Genomic DNA, 16,553 nt, shown 5'->3' on the forward strand with positions numbered 1-16,553 from the left:
AAGGAAGTTAATGTTTGGTTTGGCTTCAGTAATTTAGTCACAACATAATAAACACACTAACTGTTGTACAGCCACAAAGTAAACATTTTTTGCCAAGCGCTATCCATATCTTAATTAAATTACATCATTTTATTTTTTCAAGGCCAAACAATGATTTTGAATGCTGCTATATGTTGGTGGTTAAATGTTATTCTCACAAATACAAACCCTTTGTAACCCCAACCACTGCATTTCATATTAGAACTCAAGCACCCCCATAGTCATAATGAACTTGTGTACTGTATACCCCAAATATTTTTTATTATCTTTATCCTTTCCCAAATATTACGCACACTTCTTCCTGATTCATCTTTTTTTTATTTAACTGTTGTACAGTTATGTCAAACAGATAATATAATCCAGCTGTTGAACAGTTATGTGTACTGCCATACACTGTTATAAAAAGTGTATTTTAAATCAAACATCCACTTTTGTTGCAGGTGTGAGTTGCTCCTCTACTTCCTTTGTGCACTACACACTAAATATCATATACTTACACATGTTAGAGCTTCTACTCATATCCAGGTATCAGATCATGACACAAACAATTAAAATCTTGGACTCTTGGATAAAGCCTGAGGAGTAGCTTTCACACAGGAAACACCGCTGTATTCTGAATCGAGCTGAAACACACAGATTCCCAAATGAGACACACATCTATAAAAGAGAGAAATGATAGTACATTTTGAGAACGTAGAACACTTGGAAGGGATTTAGTTTGTTTTGTGCATTTCTACTGAGCAGAGAATGTGCAGTAGATCCCCCAGTGATCGCTGGTGTAGCAGCCACACTTCAGCTTCTCCAGCCCTATCAAGGCCATGCTGTCGGGCTCCAGCAGTGGGACTCCGTCTCCAACAGCCCGACGCAGGTAGAGCCGGTCGAAGCGGAAGCGACTCTTGTAGCGGTGGTCTTTGTTGGTGTTGGCATGCGTGTCCCATGTGTAGCGGCATTGCTCCGGCTCTCCAAGATGCTCCCACACATCACAGACGCAGCCAGGAAGGCCCACTTTGGCCACCTGGGATGGAACAGTGTATGAACAAAGAGGTGTGCTGTGAATTACTACACGAACAATGTTGTATTTATTATCTTTTTAATGGCTTCATTAGAGAGAAATGACATGAGACGAGAAACACGGAAAAATATCTAACCTCAGCATCCCTCAGGTTGGTGTCTCCTCCGAACAGGAAGGTGACGTCATCAGGCGCCTCTGTCATCCTCTTCAGCACCAGCCTCAGCTGTCTCATCCGCTCTCCTGCACTGGCCTTACAGCTCTCAAAGTGGGACGTCATGAGACAAAGCTTCTGGCCTTTGAACAGCACCTGATTTTGAAGGAGAGACCTTTGTAGGACGATGCACAGCGGTTAAAGCTGAAATGAATTGTTCTGTGCACCAACCTGAGCGACGAGCAGGTTCCTCGCCTGGCGAGTGGTCGGGTAGTCGACTATCTCGCTGTGCAGAAGTGTGATTCGAGACTTCTTAAGCATAATCCCGATGAAGTAACCCTCCTTACGAGCTGATCAGGGAGGGTTCAAAATGGACAGTCATTTATAGTATGTACCGTTTGTGTGTTTGGTTAATGCATCAAACATTTATTGACATATTATCAGTAAAAGTATTTATGAGGAGTAAAGTACAAGCTGCACATGATATCATTAAACATGCATCTGTGGAGAAACGTGTTCTGACTGACAGGACTTATGCAGAAGAAAGAAAAATCCAGTGTGAGCATTTTGAGAGATAACTTATTTAGGAAACAACACTTGATCACTTTCTCGCATGTACCTTCGATGAACGTGTAGGTCTCCGCCAGACGTTTCTTCATGAAGCGGCTGTATGGTTGGATGAGCTCCTGAAGCAGCACCACGTCAGGAGAGTGTCTATGTGGAGATACATTGAAGAAGGAGACTGAATACAAGTGTAATCATGAACACCCTTTAAAGCACATCAGGTGAAAATTACTTTCTGCAAGGATACTTATTTGTGTGAAGCGAAAGCACATTAAAAAGTAAGAAGCAAAGGCCTCTTGCTCTCTCTGGCTGCTCCTCTTCATCGAGTCCATCCACATTCCAGGAGATCAGTGACAGTTTGTTGTCATCTTCCTCTTCTGGTGGATGTTCTGTGCCATCACTGCAGACAGCAGGATTGTCCCCAGCCTCATTACTGTTGAAGAATATGAAGAGTAAATCATAGAGAAGTGCAACATTTAAATCAGCTCATGGTGGACAGTGGAGTCACCTGCTTCCTGGAGGACTTTCCTCACCCTGCTTTATGTCTGCTGGGGTGCTTGTGGCCTCTTGTTCTGCACAAACCTGCTCCATGTCCGTTTCAGAGTGGGTTATGAGCTCTGAAAGGTGTGGTTTACCCATAAAGTGACTCATGCAGGATCATAAGGATATAACGCTTAGGTTTCTGTTTCACAGAAATGCCTTAACGTTGAGGCGGAACCTTTGAAACACGCTGTTGTTTCACGTCGGTGTTAGAATCCGGGGACACAGCCTCGCTTGTTGCAAATGCATGCATTTTAAGATGAATAATTCTCTGTGTTACAAGCTGCTGGAACAATAAACCGTGTGTGAGCTTCACCTGATACTTTGACAAACAGCAGAAAGAAAAGTATCACCCTCCTTAAGATAAGATAAGATAAGATAAGATAAGATAAGATAAGATAAGATAATCCTTTATTACAGCAGCTTAGAGTAAAGTGCACACAAGAGACATAGTAAAGAAAGACAAGATCAAAAATTAAAAAAACAAGTATTATAAATAAGCAACAAAAACAGTAGAAAAACACAACAACTGAAATATAATATTTACAGACAGAAAAAAACTATTTTAACTATTATTGCACAGGTTTTTATTGTCATGTTATTATTGTCATGTTTTTATTGTCATGTTATTATTGTCATGTTTTTATTGTCATGTTTTTATTGTCATGTTATTATTGTCATGTTATTGTTATTATTGTCATGTTATTATTGTCATGTTTTTATTGTCATGTTATTATTGTCATGTTTTTATTGTCATGTTATTATTGTCATGTTATTATTGTCATGTTTTTATTGTCATGTTATTATTGTCATGTTTTTATTGTCATGTTATTATTGTCATGTTTTTATTGTCATGTTATTATTGTCATGTTATTATTGTCATGTTATTATTGTCATGTTATTATTGTCAGGGAAGGAAGGACCTGCGGTACCTCTCCTTCACACACCGGGGTGAAGCAGCCGGTGGTGAAGGAGCTGCACAGAGCTGCCAGGGTGTCCTGCATGGGGGGAGGTGTTGTTCATCAGGGATGACAGCTTGGCCATCACCCTCCTGTCTCCCACCACCTCCACCGTATCCAATGGACACCCCAGCACACTGCTGGCCTTCCTGACAAGCTTGTTCAGTCTCTTCTTGTCTGCTGCTGAGATGCTGCTGCTCCAGCAGACCACTGCATAAAAGATGGCTGATGCCACCACAGAGTTGAAAAAGGTCTTCAGGAGTGCTCCCTGCACTCCAAAGGACCTCAGTCTCCTCAGCAGATACAGTCTGCTCTGACCCTTTTATAAAGTGCATTTGAATGATTAGTCCAGTCCAGTTTATTGTTCAAGTGAACACCCAGGTACTTATAAGATTGCACAATCTCAATGTCCTGTCCCTGGATGTTCACTGGTTCCGGAGGACAGTGTTTACCCCGGAGGAAGTCCACCACCAGCTCTTTGGTTTTACCAGAGTTGATCTGGAGGCGGTTCCGCCGGCACCATCCTATGAAGTCCTGGTTCAGTTCTCTGTATTCCCTCTCATCGCCGGTGGAGATGAGGTGACGATTGCAGAGTCGTCAGAGAACTTCTGCAGGTGGCAGGTAGCAGAGTTATATTTGAAGTCCGATGTGTATATGGAGAAGAGGAATGGAGCCAGAACGGTTCCTTGTGGGGCCGCCGTGCTGCAGGACACCCGATCTGACTCACACTCCCTTATCCTCACATACTGTGGACGGTTGGTGAGGTAGTCCAGGATCCATGCAGTGAGGTGGTGGTCCACCCCGGTCTGCTCCAGCTTGTCCCTCAGAAGCAAAGGCTGGATGGTGTTGAAGGCACTGGAGAAGTCGAAGAACACGACTCTCACAGTGCTTCCAGCCTTTTCCAGGTGAGAAAGGCATCTTTGTAGCAGGTAGATGACAGCGTCATCCACCCCGATGCCAGATTGGTAGGCGAACTGAAGAGGGTCCAAAGATGAGATCACCAGGGGGCGGAGGTGCACAAGGACCAGCCGCTCCAGGGTCTTCATCAGGTGGGATGTTAATGCCACCGGCCTGAAGCTGCTGAAGTCCTTGGCCCCCGGGGTCTTTGGGACTGGTACCACGCAGGACGTCTTCCATAGCTGTGGTACCCTCCCCAGCTTCAAGCTCAAGTTAAAGATGTGCTCCACTATCCTGCACAGCTGGTCTGCACAGGATCTGAGGAGCCTTGAGCTGATGCCGTCCGGACCCGTGGCTTTTCTCACCTTTATTCTCCTCAGTTCTTTTCTCACCTGGTTAATTGAGAGGGACAAGTTGGGGGAAGGGGGCTGTGTGCTGTAGGTTGTTGGGGTGGGGTGTTGGAGTGCAGTGTTTGAGGAGTGTGGAGGGGAGCCGGGTGTTGTGGAAAAGGGGGTGGAGGAGGAGGAAGAATGAATTAAAGAGCAAAACCCATCTCATTCAGAAAGTCTGCTCTTTGACATCACCATCACCAACAACTGGACATGGTGCTCACACATCCTGGTGAAGAAGAATCAGAAATCATACAGTCATTTACAGCAAGTTGAATAAGCTAAATCCATATTAAATGCCATATATTATAACCTCTGAAATAAGTAGATCTCAAGTGAACAATGATGACATTTTAAAGCCAAAATAAGAGATCAATATTCATTTAAATTGATCTCAGAAGCAAGAAATAGTCGAGCACATAACCCCGTTGAGGGAGAGTATTTTTCTTTATTTATTTTACCCTTATGAATCAAAATAATATGAAATTGGAGGAGCAACACCAGGTGCGTCCACACTAAAAGCTTAACGTGATCTTTCCACCCTGGAAATAAAATACTTAGCTGAACAATCGCTGTGGACAATGGAGGTTTAATCTGCTTCCATCTGAGCTTCTCTCCGGCAACAGTGGTTTCATTGTTCTGAGGGTTTTAACACACTGCAAAAAAAATAATCTCCCAGTCTGCAGTAAGGGGACCAGGAGGCCATTTGAATTAATGACATTCTGCATGACATAACAAATGTTACATCTGACCAGGTAAGACATTTGGTGATTATTTCCCCCTGAGAATAGTGTCACAATTTCACAGGTTTCTAATTTGTAGTTAGATTTATTTATTTTACTTTGTCAGACATTACCTTAAACATACAAACAAAATAAACTAGACATGATCAGTTGACTAAAATCTTTACTGAGATTGGATCATATTGCGGATTAACTTTTAAAATCGTCATTTTTTAAAAGAGAAACCCAACTACTGTCGATACACAATTCTTATAACACTTATCAGTCCGAGTAGATGGAACTATGTTTAAGACATATTCATATGAAGTGAAGTAAACACAGGACAAAAGAATGACTTCATGTTCCATTTATTGGTTTGCAGATTTAAACGAGGAATGACATTCATGTAGCTTGCTGGAATGTGCAGAATTTAAGGAATGAGTCCAATATTGCTGAGCAATAGAGACGTTTGAGTTTGGCTCTTCTTTCTGGGGTCGTATTGGAGCCACAGCAAGCTACAGATGTTCAGGGAGCTAGTACTCCTCTCCTTCATCCTCCTCCCCAACGCTGTCGGTGCCCACCTCCTCGTAATCCTTCTCCAGGGCGGCCATGTCCTCTCTGGCCTCTGAGAACTCTCCCTCCTCCATCCCCTCTCCCACGTACCAGTGGACGAAGGCCCTCTTGGCGTACATCAGGTCGAACTTGTGGTCGAGTCGAGCCCAGGCCTCGGCGATGGCGGTGGTGTTGCTCAGCATGCACACGGCCCGCTGCACCTTGGCCAGGTCTCCTCCAGGAACCACGGTGGGGGGCTGGTAGTTGATGCCCACCTTGAAGCCGGTGGGACACCAGTCCACAAACTGGATGGTGCGCTTGGTTTTGATGGTGGCGATGGCGGAGTTGACATCTTTGGGCACCACGTCTCCACGGTACAGGAGGCAGCACGCCATGTATTTACCGTGACGAGGGTCACACTTCACCATCTGGTTGGCGGGCTCGAAGCAGGCGTTGGTGATGTCAGCGACCGAGAGCTGCTCGTGATAGGCCTTCTCTGCTGAGATAACCGGGGCGTAGGTGGCCAGAGGGAAGTGGATACGAGGGTAGGGCACCAAGTTGGTCTGGAACTCCGTCAGGTCCACGTTCAAGGCTCCGTCAAAGCGCAGGGAGGCGGTGATGGAGGAGACGATCTGTCCGATCAGACGGTTCAGGTTGGTGTAGGTGGGGCGCTCGATGTCCAGGTTCCTGCGGCAGATGTCGTAGATGGCCTCGTTGTCCACCATGAAGGCGCAGTCAGAGTGCTCCAGGGTGGTGTGGGTGGTGAGGATGGAGTTGTAAGGCTCTACCACAGCTGTGGACACCTGGGGAGCTGGGTAAACTGCAAACTCAAGCTTTGACTTTTTGCCGTAGTCGACAGAGAGACGCTCCATCAGCAGAGAGGTGAAGCCAGAGCCGGTTCCTCCTCCAAAGGAGTGGAAGATGAGGAAACCCTGGAGCCCTGTGCACTGGTCAGCCTGAGAAAATAAAAACAATAAGGGTTATTATGATCATTGAGGAAACAAAAACACTTAATACAAAAAATGTTTTATTAATAATTAGAGCTCACCAGTTTGCGTGTCCTGTCCAGCACCAGGTCGATGATCTCCTTTCCGACTGTGTAGTGACCGCGGGCGTAGTTGTTGGCGGCGTCCTCCTTTCCAGTGATCAGCTGCTCGGGGTGGAAGAGCTGACGGTAGGTTCCTGTTCGGACCTCATCTGCGGAGCAACGAGAATGCTGGCTTATAGCAATGCTATATTCAGATTCCTCTTAGGACTTTGGTTGCAATAACGGCTCATGGTACAAATACACGTCTGCAAGCTAGCATGGTTAAGACCAGTTGAATAATCTGAAATGTTTCAGTATACAACATCAATATGTATACATTAAGTTGTAATTAATAGAAGCTCCCTCTGTGATTAATAAAACTCATCTTACCTATGACTGTTGGCTCCAGATCCACAAAGACGGCTCTGGGAACATGTTTGCCGGCTCCAGTCTCACTGAAGAAGGTGTTGAAGGAGTCGTCTCCTCCGCCGATGGTCTTGTCGCTGGGCATCTGTCCGTCCGGCTGGATGCCGTGCTCCAGACAGTAGAGCTCCCAGCATGCATTGCCCATCTGGGCTCCGGCCTGGCCGACATGCATAGAAATACACTCACGCTGCAGGAGAGAAGAGACAAATTTGTTTCAGTATTATATCATTATTATATTTAAAAAAAAAAAAGAGGCAAACACAGTAACATTTAGTTGATTAAACAACTTATCTATTGTCTTCTACTTATTATTTTAAATTGTGATGCATATTTTTTATTACTTTAAATTATGATGCATATTTTTTAATTACTTTAAATTATGATGCATATTTTTTAATTACTTTAAATTATGATGCATATTTTTTAATTACTTTAAATTGTCATGCATATTTTTTTTTTTTTTTTAAAGTCTGACATAATTTCTTTGTTGGCATCTTTATGGAACAAAAACAAAATGGCCGATATGCTGACAATCCCAACATAACTCCTAAATATAAATATTATTATAAAGCTCCATCTATTTTTTTATTATTTTAAATTATGATTATTTTTTTTAAAAATTATGATGCATATTTTTTATTACTTTTAAATTGTCATGCATATTTTTTTATTACTTTAAATTTTATATTATTATAAAGCTCCATCTATTTTTTTATTATTTTAAATTGTGATGCATATTTTTTATTACTTTAAATTATGATGCATATTTTTTATTACTTTAAATTATGATGCATATTTTTTTATTATTTTAAATTGTCCTGCATATTTTTTTTATTACTTTAAATTTTATATTCATTATAATTTTAAATTGAAGCTCCATCTATTTTTTTTATTATTTTAAATTGTGATGCATATTTTTTATTACTTTAAATTATAATGCACATTTTTTTATTACTTTAAATTGTGATGCATATTTTTTAATTACTTTAAATGTTATATTACAATAAAGCTCCATCTATTCATTATTTTTTAAATGGTGCCTTCAGGGACGTTTTAATAAACCAGGAGCTCCGGGCTGTGGCTCGGCTCCATCACTAATGTCTGCTGAGTCACAGTTCCGGTGACTGCGGCGCTGAGGCGGGTCAGCCCCGCCCTCACAGAGGCTGAGGAGGGAGAACAAAAAAAAAAAGGAAACGAAGAAGAAACTCCGCTCCCTGCCCCCACACTGCTGCAAAGCCCTGCCTTTGTGCTGCGTTCAGGGACAGGGCGTTATCTGATGGCGCCTGCTGAAACGAAAAACTAATTTAAAAAAAACGCCGCTATGTTTTAACAGACACCGTTACATGGGCGCTCACCCAACGCTCACCTCTTAAATGACGTCATTTTATCTAATAAGCGCACATAACGGGATTGTTTTAAACGGTGGACCTCTAATTTACGCTTGTCTGCGGCAGTACGTGAACGTTACCTCCCGTGACGTCACCGCGAGAACAATCAGAGCTTATTTTATAATTATTAATTATTTTTTTTAGGGATTTTATTATTACTAATTTACACTATTAAAATAAACATTTAAAAATATTGTGCAGTAGGAATATATTTTTATATATTTTTTTCATTAAAGGCTTTTTTTTTTTTTTTTTTTTAATAAAAACAATAATCTCATATTCTAATATATTTCTAAAAGCATGCAGATATATTTTTTTTTTTAATGTTTTTTTGACTCACCATCTTTGTTTTTTTAAATACTCCTTCTTTCCGACGGTGAAGAATCGGGTGTTGAAGGCGGGTGTGAGGACCGGAAGTGCTGCAGCTGTAATTATACCCTCCCAAGGGGGCGGAGCCAGAGTGACGTAGGGGCGCCGCTGCGTTCAGGCGCGGCTCGAAATGTTCCCCTTCTGACAGTTTAGCTGCGTCATCTGAGGGAAATTGGAATCGATCATGTTTTATTGGATTCATTGAAGTTTTGAGTAACAATTAGCCTTTTATGAAGTCATTATTTTCACTGGGCAAATAATGCAAACACACAGCAACATATGACTGTTTTATAGTTTTTATTACCCAGAAAACACCAGTCTTATTTGTGATCTCTCAATTTGGGAGTGGAAATGTAGGAGCGGCACCTGAAGGCAGCATGACTCAAATCCACTTCCATTATAATTCATTACTACTTAAAGTTACATATAACTGACACGTGTGAGCCTAAATCTATCAATAAAATAAGTTATTTAACACTTTTTCTGTCATTTTGTCATCAAGAGAACATTTGATTTTCAGTTAAAATAATAAAAATAGAACATTTCTTATTCCTTTATGTGTAATGAAGACTGAAACCTATTTGCATCACTAAAGAACCCTGGTTTAATCCTGAGGTGTTTGTGTTATGCAAGGCATTGCACATGCTGTGTGGAGGAATTAGGCTTAAATGTTCAGTGCGCATCAAGGAGGTGAGGGAGTTAATGCAGCAAGAGCTACGCAGTGGGATCAAGGGCTGGGTTGTATTGACACTGACCACAAAGTACGCCAATGTTAACACGTCTCACTTTATTGTTTCAGGACAAAGACACATAGGAAAGATGATATCTTGACAGTGAATTCATTTTAATCTGTCTGCATTGCTACATGATCATTCAGGGCTTGACATATGTTGATAAATATCTGTTAAATAAAGAATATCAATGTGAAATTTGAGCACAGCTGTTAAGCAAAGAGTAGATCCTATTGTGAACAATGCAAATTCCTAAATAAAACTCTACTTCCAAGTCATTGTTTGTTTTGGTTTTTTATTTCAAACCTAATATTCTTCGCCCTCTTCCTCTCCTTCGTCCCCGATGCTGTCGGTGCCCACCTCCTCGTAATCCTTCTCCAGGGCGGCCATGTCCTCTCTGGCCTCTGAGAACTCCCCCTCCTCCATCCCCTCTCCAACATACCAGTGGACGAAGGCCCTCTTGGCGTACATCAGGTCGAACTTGTGGTCGAGTCGAGCCCAGGCCTCGGCGATGGCGGTGGTGTTGCTCAGCATGCACACGGCCCGCTGCACCTTGGCCAGGTCTCCTCCAGGCACCACGGTGGGGGGCTGGTAGTTGATGCCCACCTTGAAGCCGGTGGGACACCAGTCCACAAACTGGATGGTGCGCTTGGTTTTGATGGTGGCGATGGCGGAGTTGACATCTTTGGGCACCACGTCTCCACGGTACAGGAGGCAGCACGCCATGTATTTACCGTGACGAGGGTCACACTTCACCATCTGGTTGGCGGGCTCGAAGCAGGCGTTGGTGATCTCAGCGACCGAGAGCTGCTCGTGATAGGCCTTCTCTGCTGAGATAACCGGGGCGTAGGTGGCCAGAGGGAAGTGGATACGAGGGTAGGGCACCAAGTTGGTCTGGAACTCCGTCAGGTCCACGTTCAGGGCTCCGTCAAAGCGCAGGGAGGCGGTGATGGAGGAGACGATCTGTCCGATCAGACGGTTCAGGTTGGTGTAGGTGGGGCGCTCGATGTCCAGGTTCCTGCGGCAGATGTCGTAGATGGCCTCGTTGTCCACCATGAAGGCGCAGTCAGAGTGCTCCAGGGTGGTGTGGGTGGTCAGGATGGAGTTGTAAGGCTCAACCACAGCTGTGGACACCTGGGGAGCTGGATAGATGGCAAACTCAAGCTTTGACTTTTTGCCGTAGTCGACAGAGAGACGCTCCATCAGCAGGGAGGTGAAGCCAGAGCCGGTTCCTCCTCCAAAGGAGTGGAAGATGAGGAAACCCTGGAGCCCTGTGCACTGGTCAGCCTGCAGGGAGACAACTCATCTTCACTTGTGACTCATGACACCTGAAGTGGCATGTGAAGGTCTTCTGCTAAATGACTGTAATGTAATGGTTCTGAAGGATAACTCACCAGTTTGCGAATCCTGTCCAGCACCAGGTCGATGATCTCCTTGCCGATGGTGTAGTGACCCCGGGCGTAGTTGTTGGCGGCGTCTTCCTTTCCAGTGATCAGCTGCTCAGGATGGAAGAGCTGGCGGTAGGTTCCTGTACGGACCTCATCTGTAATTGGAAGAAATGCACAATGAAATCAAACATTCACAAATCCAATTCATTGTTGGAGGACCCATTCCAATAGTGTTGCATCCTAAATGTTTATCTACCAATGACTGTTGGCTCCAGATCCACAAAGACGGCTCTGGGAACATGTTTGCCGGCTCCAGTCTCACTGAAGAAGGTGTTGAAGGAGTCGTCTCCTCCTCCGATGGTCTTGTCGCTGGGCATCTGACCGTCCGGCTGGATGCCGTGCTCCAGGCAGTAGAGCTCCCAGCATGCATTGCCTATCTGAGCTCCGGCCTGGCCGACGTGGATAGAGATACACTCACGCTGCAGGAGCAAGTGGTTTAGATGATAAGAACTTGTTGCATACAATAAAAAAAACAAATAAATGAATGAAAACCAATAATCACATACTATAGCATTGACTTCAACGATCACTTAGCAACACCAAAACCTAAGAGGACTTTAACTTTTTACACCAAACAGAAAGAGCTGCTTTGTTTCATTTTCTCTGTCACTAATTGCCTTTAAGGTTATTGCTGCCAAACACAGACTGCTGCATAGCACACAGTATACTGATATACATCTAATATATCTTTCTGAGGTGTCTTTTACGTCTCATTAAAAGTTGGCTCATGTGTTGTTCTTAAACATTAAATAAAAATGTCTCACCATGTTTCCGTTGCTGGTAGCAGTCCCTCGTTCACCTGAGATGAGTGGCTGGGGATGTAGCGTTAGTTACAAGTGAAGCATTGCTGCTTTATAGCGCAGCATCGCTAGGCAACAGCCTGGCATGTTGTGGTAACTGGAGGAGCGGGTGAAGCAAACACCATCTCCTTTGATGAAAGATGAGGAGGAACAGCAGAAAAAAAAGAAAATCAACTGGTGGGCTCCCCTGCTCGGATCCAAGGAGCAACGGCTGTTCTGACACGAATGAGTAACCACCAACAAAGACCAGAGCGGCTGTGAAATATGACCCATAACTATCCGCCCTCTCCTCCAGTTTCACATTTTAGATGTAGTTGTTGCAGAGAACAGGTGGGGGTTTAAAGTTGCCCACAAAGGCTGGTTATTTGCCTGCTGTTGGATCAAACTCATGACCTCTCAGTTACAAGACAGCCATAGCTTGTGCACATTAAATATTCTAAGAGAGTACAGTTTAAATTAACAAATTAAAACGTGAAAACTCCTGTAAACACAGCTCATTCTGAGCCTCAGTTTTCTTGCCTTGCAGAGGGAAAAAAAGTAGATACCTCCCCAGAGTGACCTGAATAGGCTTTTGTTACGGATCACCGTTACATCACAAGTTTGGTCCAAATTCATTTGCAACGCAAAAGAAGCAGACCGCATGCTGGGGATAACGTCAGAGAGTCCTTCTCTCACGGGCAGGAGATGTTTGGGATCTAGGTTTCTTTTGCAGCAGGTTACAGAGCATCGATGTGTTGTAGGGATTGTTCCAGAGTTTTACTACGCAAAAGAAAGAGAAAAGGACCTTCATGCATGCAAAATTTAAAGCTAGATTAACAAAGGATTAGGAGTTCTGCCTGAGGAATTTCCCCCAAGAGCTTTAGATATTGGTTTAAAGTCTTCCTCCAACTACTGAACGGGTTTTAGTTGATCAACATGCTTTAGAAAGCTGAATGGAAACATTTCCATGATTGTCTTGGCGCTGTTCGTTCCTAACAAGAGGTAAATCCTAGTTAATGACAGGATCTATTGTTTGAGTTCAAATTGCTGTTATATGTTTCACCTCTGCATCTGGAGGTAACCCTGGAGACGTAATGACAAACTGCTTGCCTCTGCCAAGTCAGGGCTGCCAGAACACCCTCCCCTTTAGTTTCCCTAGTTACTCTGCCCCTCCGTCTGTTTGATATTTAAAGGCAACTGATCTTAACATAGAGGTAGTGGGAGAAACTACTCATTAGCACATAATAAGGAGGTGGTGGATGCAACATTCCTGCTAGGCTTCTTATTGTTACAAGACCGAATTTAAGACCTTTTCTGGCAGATGTTTGCACAAATAAAAAACACAAATGCTTCACAGTTTTGCTTTATTTATTATGTTATCTGGTTACAACTGAGATACAATTGTGGCTTAGTTTTGTGAATACATGCAACACCATGTTTTAGGCTCTTAATATTCTTCGCCCTCTTCCTCTCCTTCGTCCCCAACGCTGTCGGTGCCCACCTCCTCGTAATCCTTCTCCAGGGCGGCCATGTCCTCTCTGGCCTCTGAGAACTCCCCCTCCTCCATCCCCTCCCCCACGTACCAGTGGACGAAGGCCCTCTTGGCGTACATCAGGTCGAACTTGTGGTCGAGTCGAGCCCAGGCCTCGGCGATGGCGGTGGTGTTGCTCAGCATGCACACGGCCCGCTGCACCTTGGCCAGGTCTCCTCCAGGCACCACGGTGGGGGGCTGGTAGTTGATGCCCACCTTGAAGCCGGTGGGACACCAGTCCACAAACTGGATGGTGCGCTTGGTTTTGATGGTGGCGATGGCGGAGTTGACATCTTTGGGCACCACGTCTCCACGGTACAGGAGGCAGCACGCCATGTATTTACCGTGACGGGGGTCACACTTCACCATCTGGTTGGCGGGCTCGAAGCAGGCGTTGGTGATCTCAGCGACTGTGAGCTGCTCGTGATAGGCCTTCTCTGCTGAGATAACCGGGGCGTAGGTGGCCAGAGGGAAGTGGATACGAGGGTAGGGCACCAAGTTGGTCTGGAACTCCGTCAGGTCCACATTCAGGGCTCCGTCAAAGCGCAGGGAGGCGGTGATGGAGGAGACGATCTGTCCGATCAGACGGTTCAGGTTGGTGTAGGTGGGGCGATCGATGTCCAGGTTCCTGCGGCAGATGTCGTAGATGGCCTCGTTGTCCACCATGAAGGCGCAGTCAGAGTGCTCCAGGGTGGTGTGGGTGGTCAGGATGGAGTTGTAAGGCTCCACCACAGCTGTGGACACCTGGGGGGCTGGGTAAACTGCAAACTCAAGCTTTGACTTTTTGCCGTAGTCGACAGAGAGACGCTCCATCAGCAGGGAGGTGAAGCCAGAGCCGGTTCCTCCTCCAAAGGAGTGGAAGATGAGGAAACCCTGGAGCCCTGTGCACTGGTCAGCCTGCAGGGAGACAACTCATCTTCACTCTGTGACTCATGACACCTGAAGTGACATGTGAAGGTTCTGCAGGATAACTCACCAGTTTGCGTGTCCTGTCCAGCACCAGGTCGATGATCTCCTTGCCGATGGTGTAGTGACCGCGGGCGTAGTTGTTGGCGGCGTCCTCCTTTCCAGTGATCAGCTGCTCGGGGTGGAAGAGCTGGCGGTAGGTTCCTGTACGGACCTCATCTGTAATCAGAAAACACTGGAGATATAATCAAACTTTTTCAAACTGTGCAACTTTGCATCAGAGGATAATGATCTTACCAATGACTGTTGGCTCCAGATCCACAAAGACGGCTCTGGGAACATGTTTGCCGGCTCCAGTCTCACTGAAGAAGGTGTTGAAGGAGTCGTCTCCTCCTCCGATGGTCTTGTCGCTGGGCATCTGACCGTCCGGCTGGATGCCGTGCTCCAGGCAGTAAAGCTCCCAGCATGCATTGCCCATTTGAACCCCGGCCTGACCGACATGGATAGAGAGGCATTCACGCTGGAGGAGCACAACAGACAGAAATTTGGTTAGGTAAATCTGCTTTTGAATAATGAGCTGCAACAAACATTGTAGACATTACACATTCACACTTTATGACCTGAAACTGTGACTCTTACCATGATTACAAACTCCGGCTGCTGACGTTGAGGATCTGCAGGGGAAAGGTGCCGTCTGTTAATGGTAAGACTTCTCCGGTACTTATAGTTCCTCCAAACTCAGGTAACTATGGCAACAAGCTTTGTTGTCTGGGGGGTTAACTGGGTTAATCATTCAGCTGCTCCACCACACCTCACTAACCCTCAGTCCAGGTCTAAGGTAATGTATAACTCCCACATATGTCGAGCATGTAGACCTCATAGAAGTCAAAGCAAACAGAGCATTCTTTTAGTATTGAAATTCAGATCGGCTTATCTAGACACGGGAGTCAAGGAGATTCAGGGAAATGCAAGAACATTTGTGTCCAGAATTATTCAATCTGTTCATCTGTTGACATGCTCTATAAATTCACTAAAGTCGAAACAATACTATGCTAGAGGAAGCCTCCCCTGTCCTCCCCTGTCCTCCCCTCTCTCTATGAGGCTTGTTGTGTTTTCCACATGATTGGGTGTCCTGTTGTTATAGAGACGTAAGGTCACACCGCGGCCTCTAGAGTGTTGCTGCATATCCCGATTGAGATATTCTCCCTCCTATAACACACTGTGCAGTCTCCATAAACCAAATAAAATAAACATAAAGGTTATGATAATAAACAATGGGCACTTAATTAGATAATTGTATTCACTATGTGTATGTTGCAGCCAGATGTAGTTGTTAACAACAAAAACAAAGGAGCTTTTGTCTGTTCTCGGTAGTCAAGCAACAGAACAACGACAACAAACTACTTCTACTACTTCAAATGTGACAGATTCACTCAAAGGCATCACCTGCTGGTGGAAGACGTGCAGCACATTCACAAACACCGACTGCATAAAGTACTGAGTTACGAACGTTGCAGTGCATAAAACTTAGCCTGCATATAAAGACATAAGGATGCAAATAAATAAATGCATGCATGCCAAATAAATTGTGGGATCACTTATGAACAATTTAAAAACAGTTTACATTTAGAAATATCAAAATACAGAGATTGATTGGGCTGATTTCACTCTGTAGACAAACGGATATGTTCTTTCTCTTAACAATGTAAGTAAATAAGGTGCTTTATTTCTTTATATTATTAATCTCTTGTCTTTTAAGAAGACAGATATGCAAGTTTCTTTCTTTCATAAATTGTACATTTCTTATTATTTTTACTTTTTGTCCTTATCGTCTTTTCTTTCTTAGAGAGTAAGTTTGCTGCACACAATGTGTTTTTGTTCCCCAATACTGTGTTAAACAGCTACACAAAGAATCACAATTGTAACAGCAACAAAAAGTCATAAACAGAAGAACAAGATATATAGGTGTAGTGGATAAACTCACAGGCAGGTAGGGGATGATTGATGCTTCCTTAAGACAACAGAACTCCACAGCTCAATAAAACAAAAGGTAACTGAAAGAGAGCTGAGGGCAAATATATATACTGACTGTCCAAACCAATAAACACTCACAGGGGAGAAAA

The 16,553-nt window shown here is 44.2% G+C and overlaps 4 protein-coding genes across 4 annotated transcripts; all 4 read right to left on the reverse strand.

Moving 5' to 3' along the window:
* Nucleotides 1-307: 307 nt before the first annotated feature.
* On the reverse strand, nt 308-2,520 carry LOC129111533 (tyrosyl-DNA phosphodiesterase 2-like). Its single transcript, XM_054623512.1, has 6 exons — nt 2,275-2,520; nt 2,029-2,199; nt 1,822-1,916; nt 1,434-1,552; nt 1,188-1,358; nt 308-1,054 (listed from the first exon to the last, which is right to left on the reverse strand). Exons 1-6 carry the CDS (start codon nt 2,415-2,417, stop codon nt 773-775), a joined length of 981 nt encoding a protein of 326 aa, XP_054479487.1. The 5' UTR covers nt 2,418-2,520; the 3' UTR covers nt 308-772.
* Nucleotides 2,521-5,625: 3,105 nt separating this feature from the next.
* LOC129111519 (tubulin alpha chain) lies at nt 5,626-9,080 on the reverse strand. Its single transcript, XM_054623490.1, has 4 exons — nt 9,007-9,080; nt 7,243-7,465; nt 6,874-7,022; nt 5,626-6,781 (listed from the first exon to the last, which is right to left on the reverse strand). Exons 1-4 carry the CDS (start codon nt 9,007-9,009, stop codon nt 5,807-5,809), a joined length of 1,350 nt encoding a protein of 449 aa, XP_054479465.1. The 5' UTR covers nt 9,010-9,080; the 3' UTR covers nt 5,626-5,806.
* A 992-nt stretch (nt 9,081-10,072) lies between these two features.
* Nucleotides 10,073-11,584, reverse strand: LOC129111521 (tubulin alpha-1A chain-like). The gene is made up of 3 exons (XM_054623497.1): nt 11,411-11,584; nt 11,161-11,309; nt 10,073-11,053 (listed from the first exon to the last, which is right to left on the reverse strand). Exons 1-3 carry the CDS (start codon nt 11,529-11,531, stop codon nt 10,073-10,075), a joined length of 1,251 nt encoding a protein of 416 aa, XP_054479472.1. The 5' UTR covers nt 11,532-11,584.
* A 1,794-nt stretch (nt 11,585-13,378) lies between these two features.
* LOC129111518 (tubulin alpha-1A chain-like) lies at nt 13,379-16,431 on the reverse strand. The gene is made up of 5 exons (XM_054623489.1): nt 16,415-16,431; nt 15,070-15,104; nt 14,728-14,950; nt 14,501-14,649; nt 13,379-14,421 (listed from the first exon to the last, which is right to left on the reverse strand). Exons 2-5 carry the CDS (start codon nt 15,070-15,072, stop codon nt 13,441-13,443), a joined length of 1,356 nt encoding a protein of 451 aa, XP_054479464.1. The 5' UTR covers nt 15,073-15,104; nt 16,415-16,431; the 3' UTR covers nt 13,379-13,440.
* Between the last annotated feature and the right edge of the window lie 122 nt (nt 16,432-16,553).

The sequence above is a fragment of the Anoplopoma fimbria genome, chromosome 22, assembly GCF_027596085.1.
Source record: "Anoplopoma fimbria isolate UVic2021 breed Golden Eagle Sablefish chromosome 22, Afim_UVic_2022, whole genome shotgun sequence".
NCBI lineage: Eukaryota > Metazoa > Chordata > Actinopteri > Perciformes > Anoplopomatidae > Anoplopoma > Anoplopoma fimbria.

Coding starts and splice junctions, on each gene's coding strand:
- LOC129111533 (XM_054623512.1), bottom strand. CDS start 2,417: ATGAGTCACTTTATGGGTAAACCACACCTTTCAGAGCTCATAACCCAC. Junction 1,917..2,028: donor TTACTTTTTAATGTGCTTTC/GCTTCACACAAA, acceptor ATCTCCACATAG/ACACTCTCCTGACGTGGTGC. Junction 1,055..1,187: donor CCAACCTGAGGGATGCTGAG/GTTAGATATTTT, acceptor GTTCCATCCCAG/GTGGCCAAAGTGGGCCTTCC.
- LOC129111519 (XM_054623490.1), bottom strand. Junction 7,023..7,242: donor TCTGGAGCCAACAGTCATAG/GTAAGATGAGTT, acceptor GTTGCTCCGCAG/ATGAGGTCCGAACAGGAACC. Junction 6,782..6,873: donor TGGACAGGACACGCAAACTG/GTGAGCTCTAAT, acceptor TTATTTTCTCAG/GCTGACCAGTGCACAGGGCT.
- LOC129111521 (XM_054623497.1), bottom strand. CDS start 11,531: ATGCCCAGCGACAAGACCATCGGAGGAGGAGACGACTCCTTCAACACC. Junction 11,310..11,410: donor TCTGGAGCCAACAGTCATTG/GTAGATAAACAT, acceptor TTCCAATTACAG/ATGAGGTCCGTACAGGAACC. Junction 11,054..11,160: donor TGGACAGGATTCGCAAACTG/GTGAGTTATCCT, acceptor GTCTCCCTGCAG/GCTGACCAGTGCACAGGGCT.
- LOC129111518 (XM_054623489.1), bottom strand. Junction 14,650..14,727: donor TCTGGAGCCAACAGTCATTG/GTAAGATCATTA, acceptor TTCTGATTACAG/ATGAGGTCCGTACAGGAACC. Junction 14,422..14,500: donor TGGACAGGACACGCAAACTG/GTGAGTTATCCT, acceptor GTCTCCCTGCAG/GCTGACCAGTGCACAGGGCT.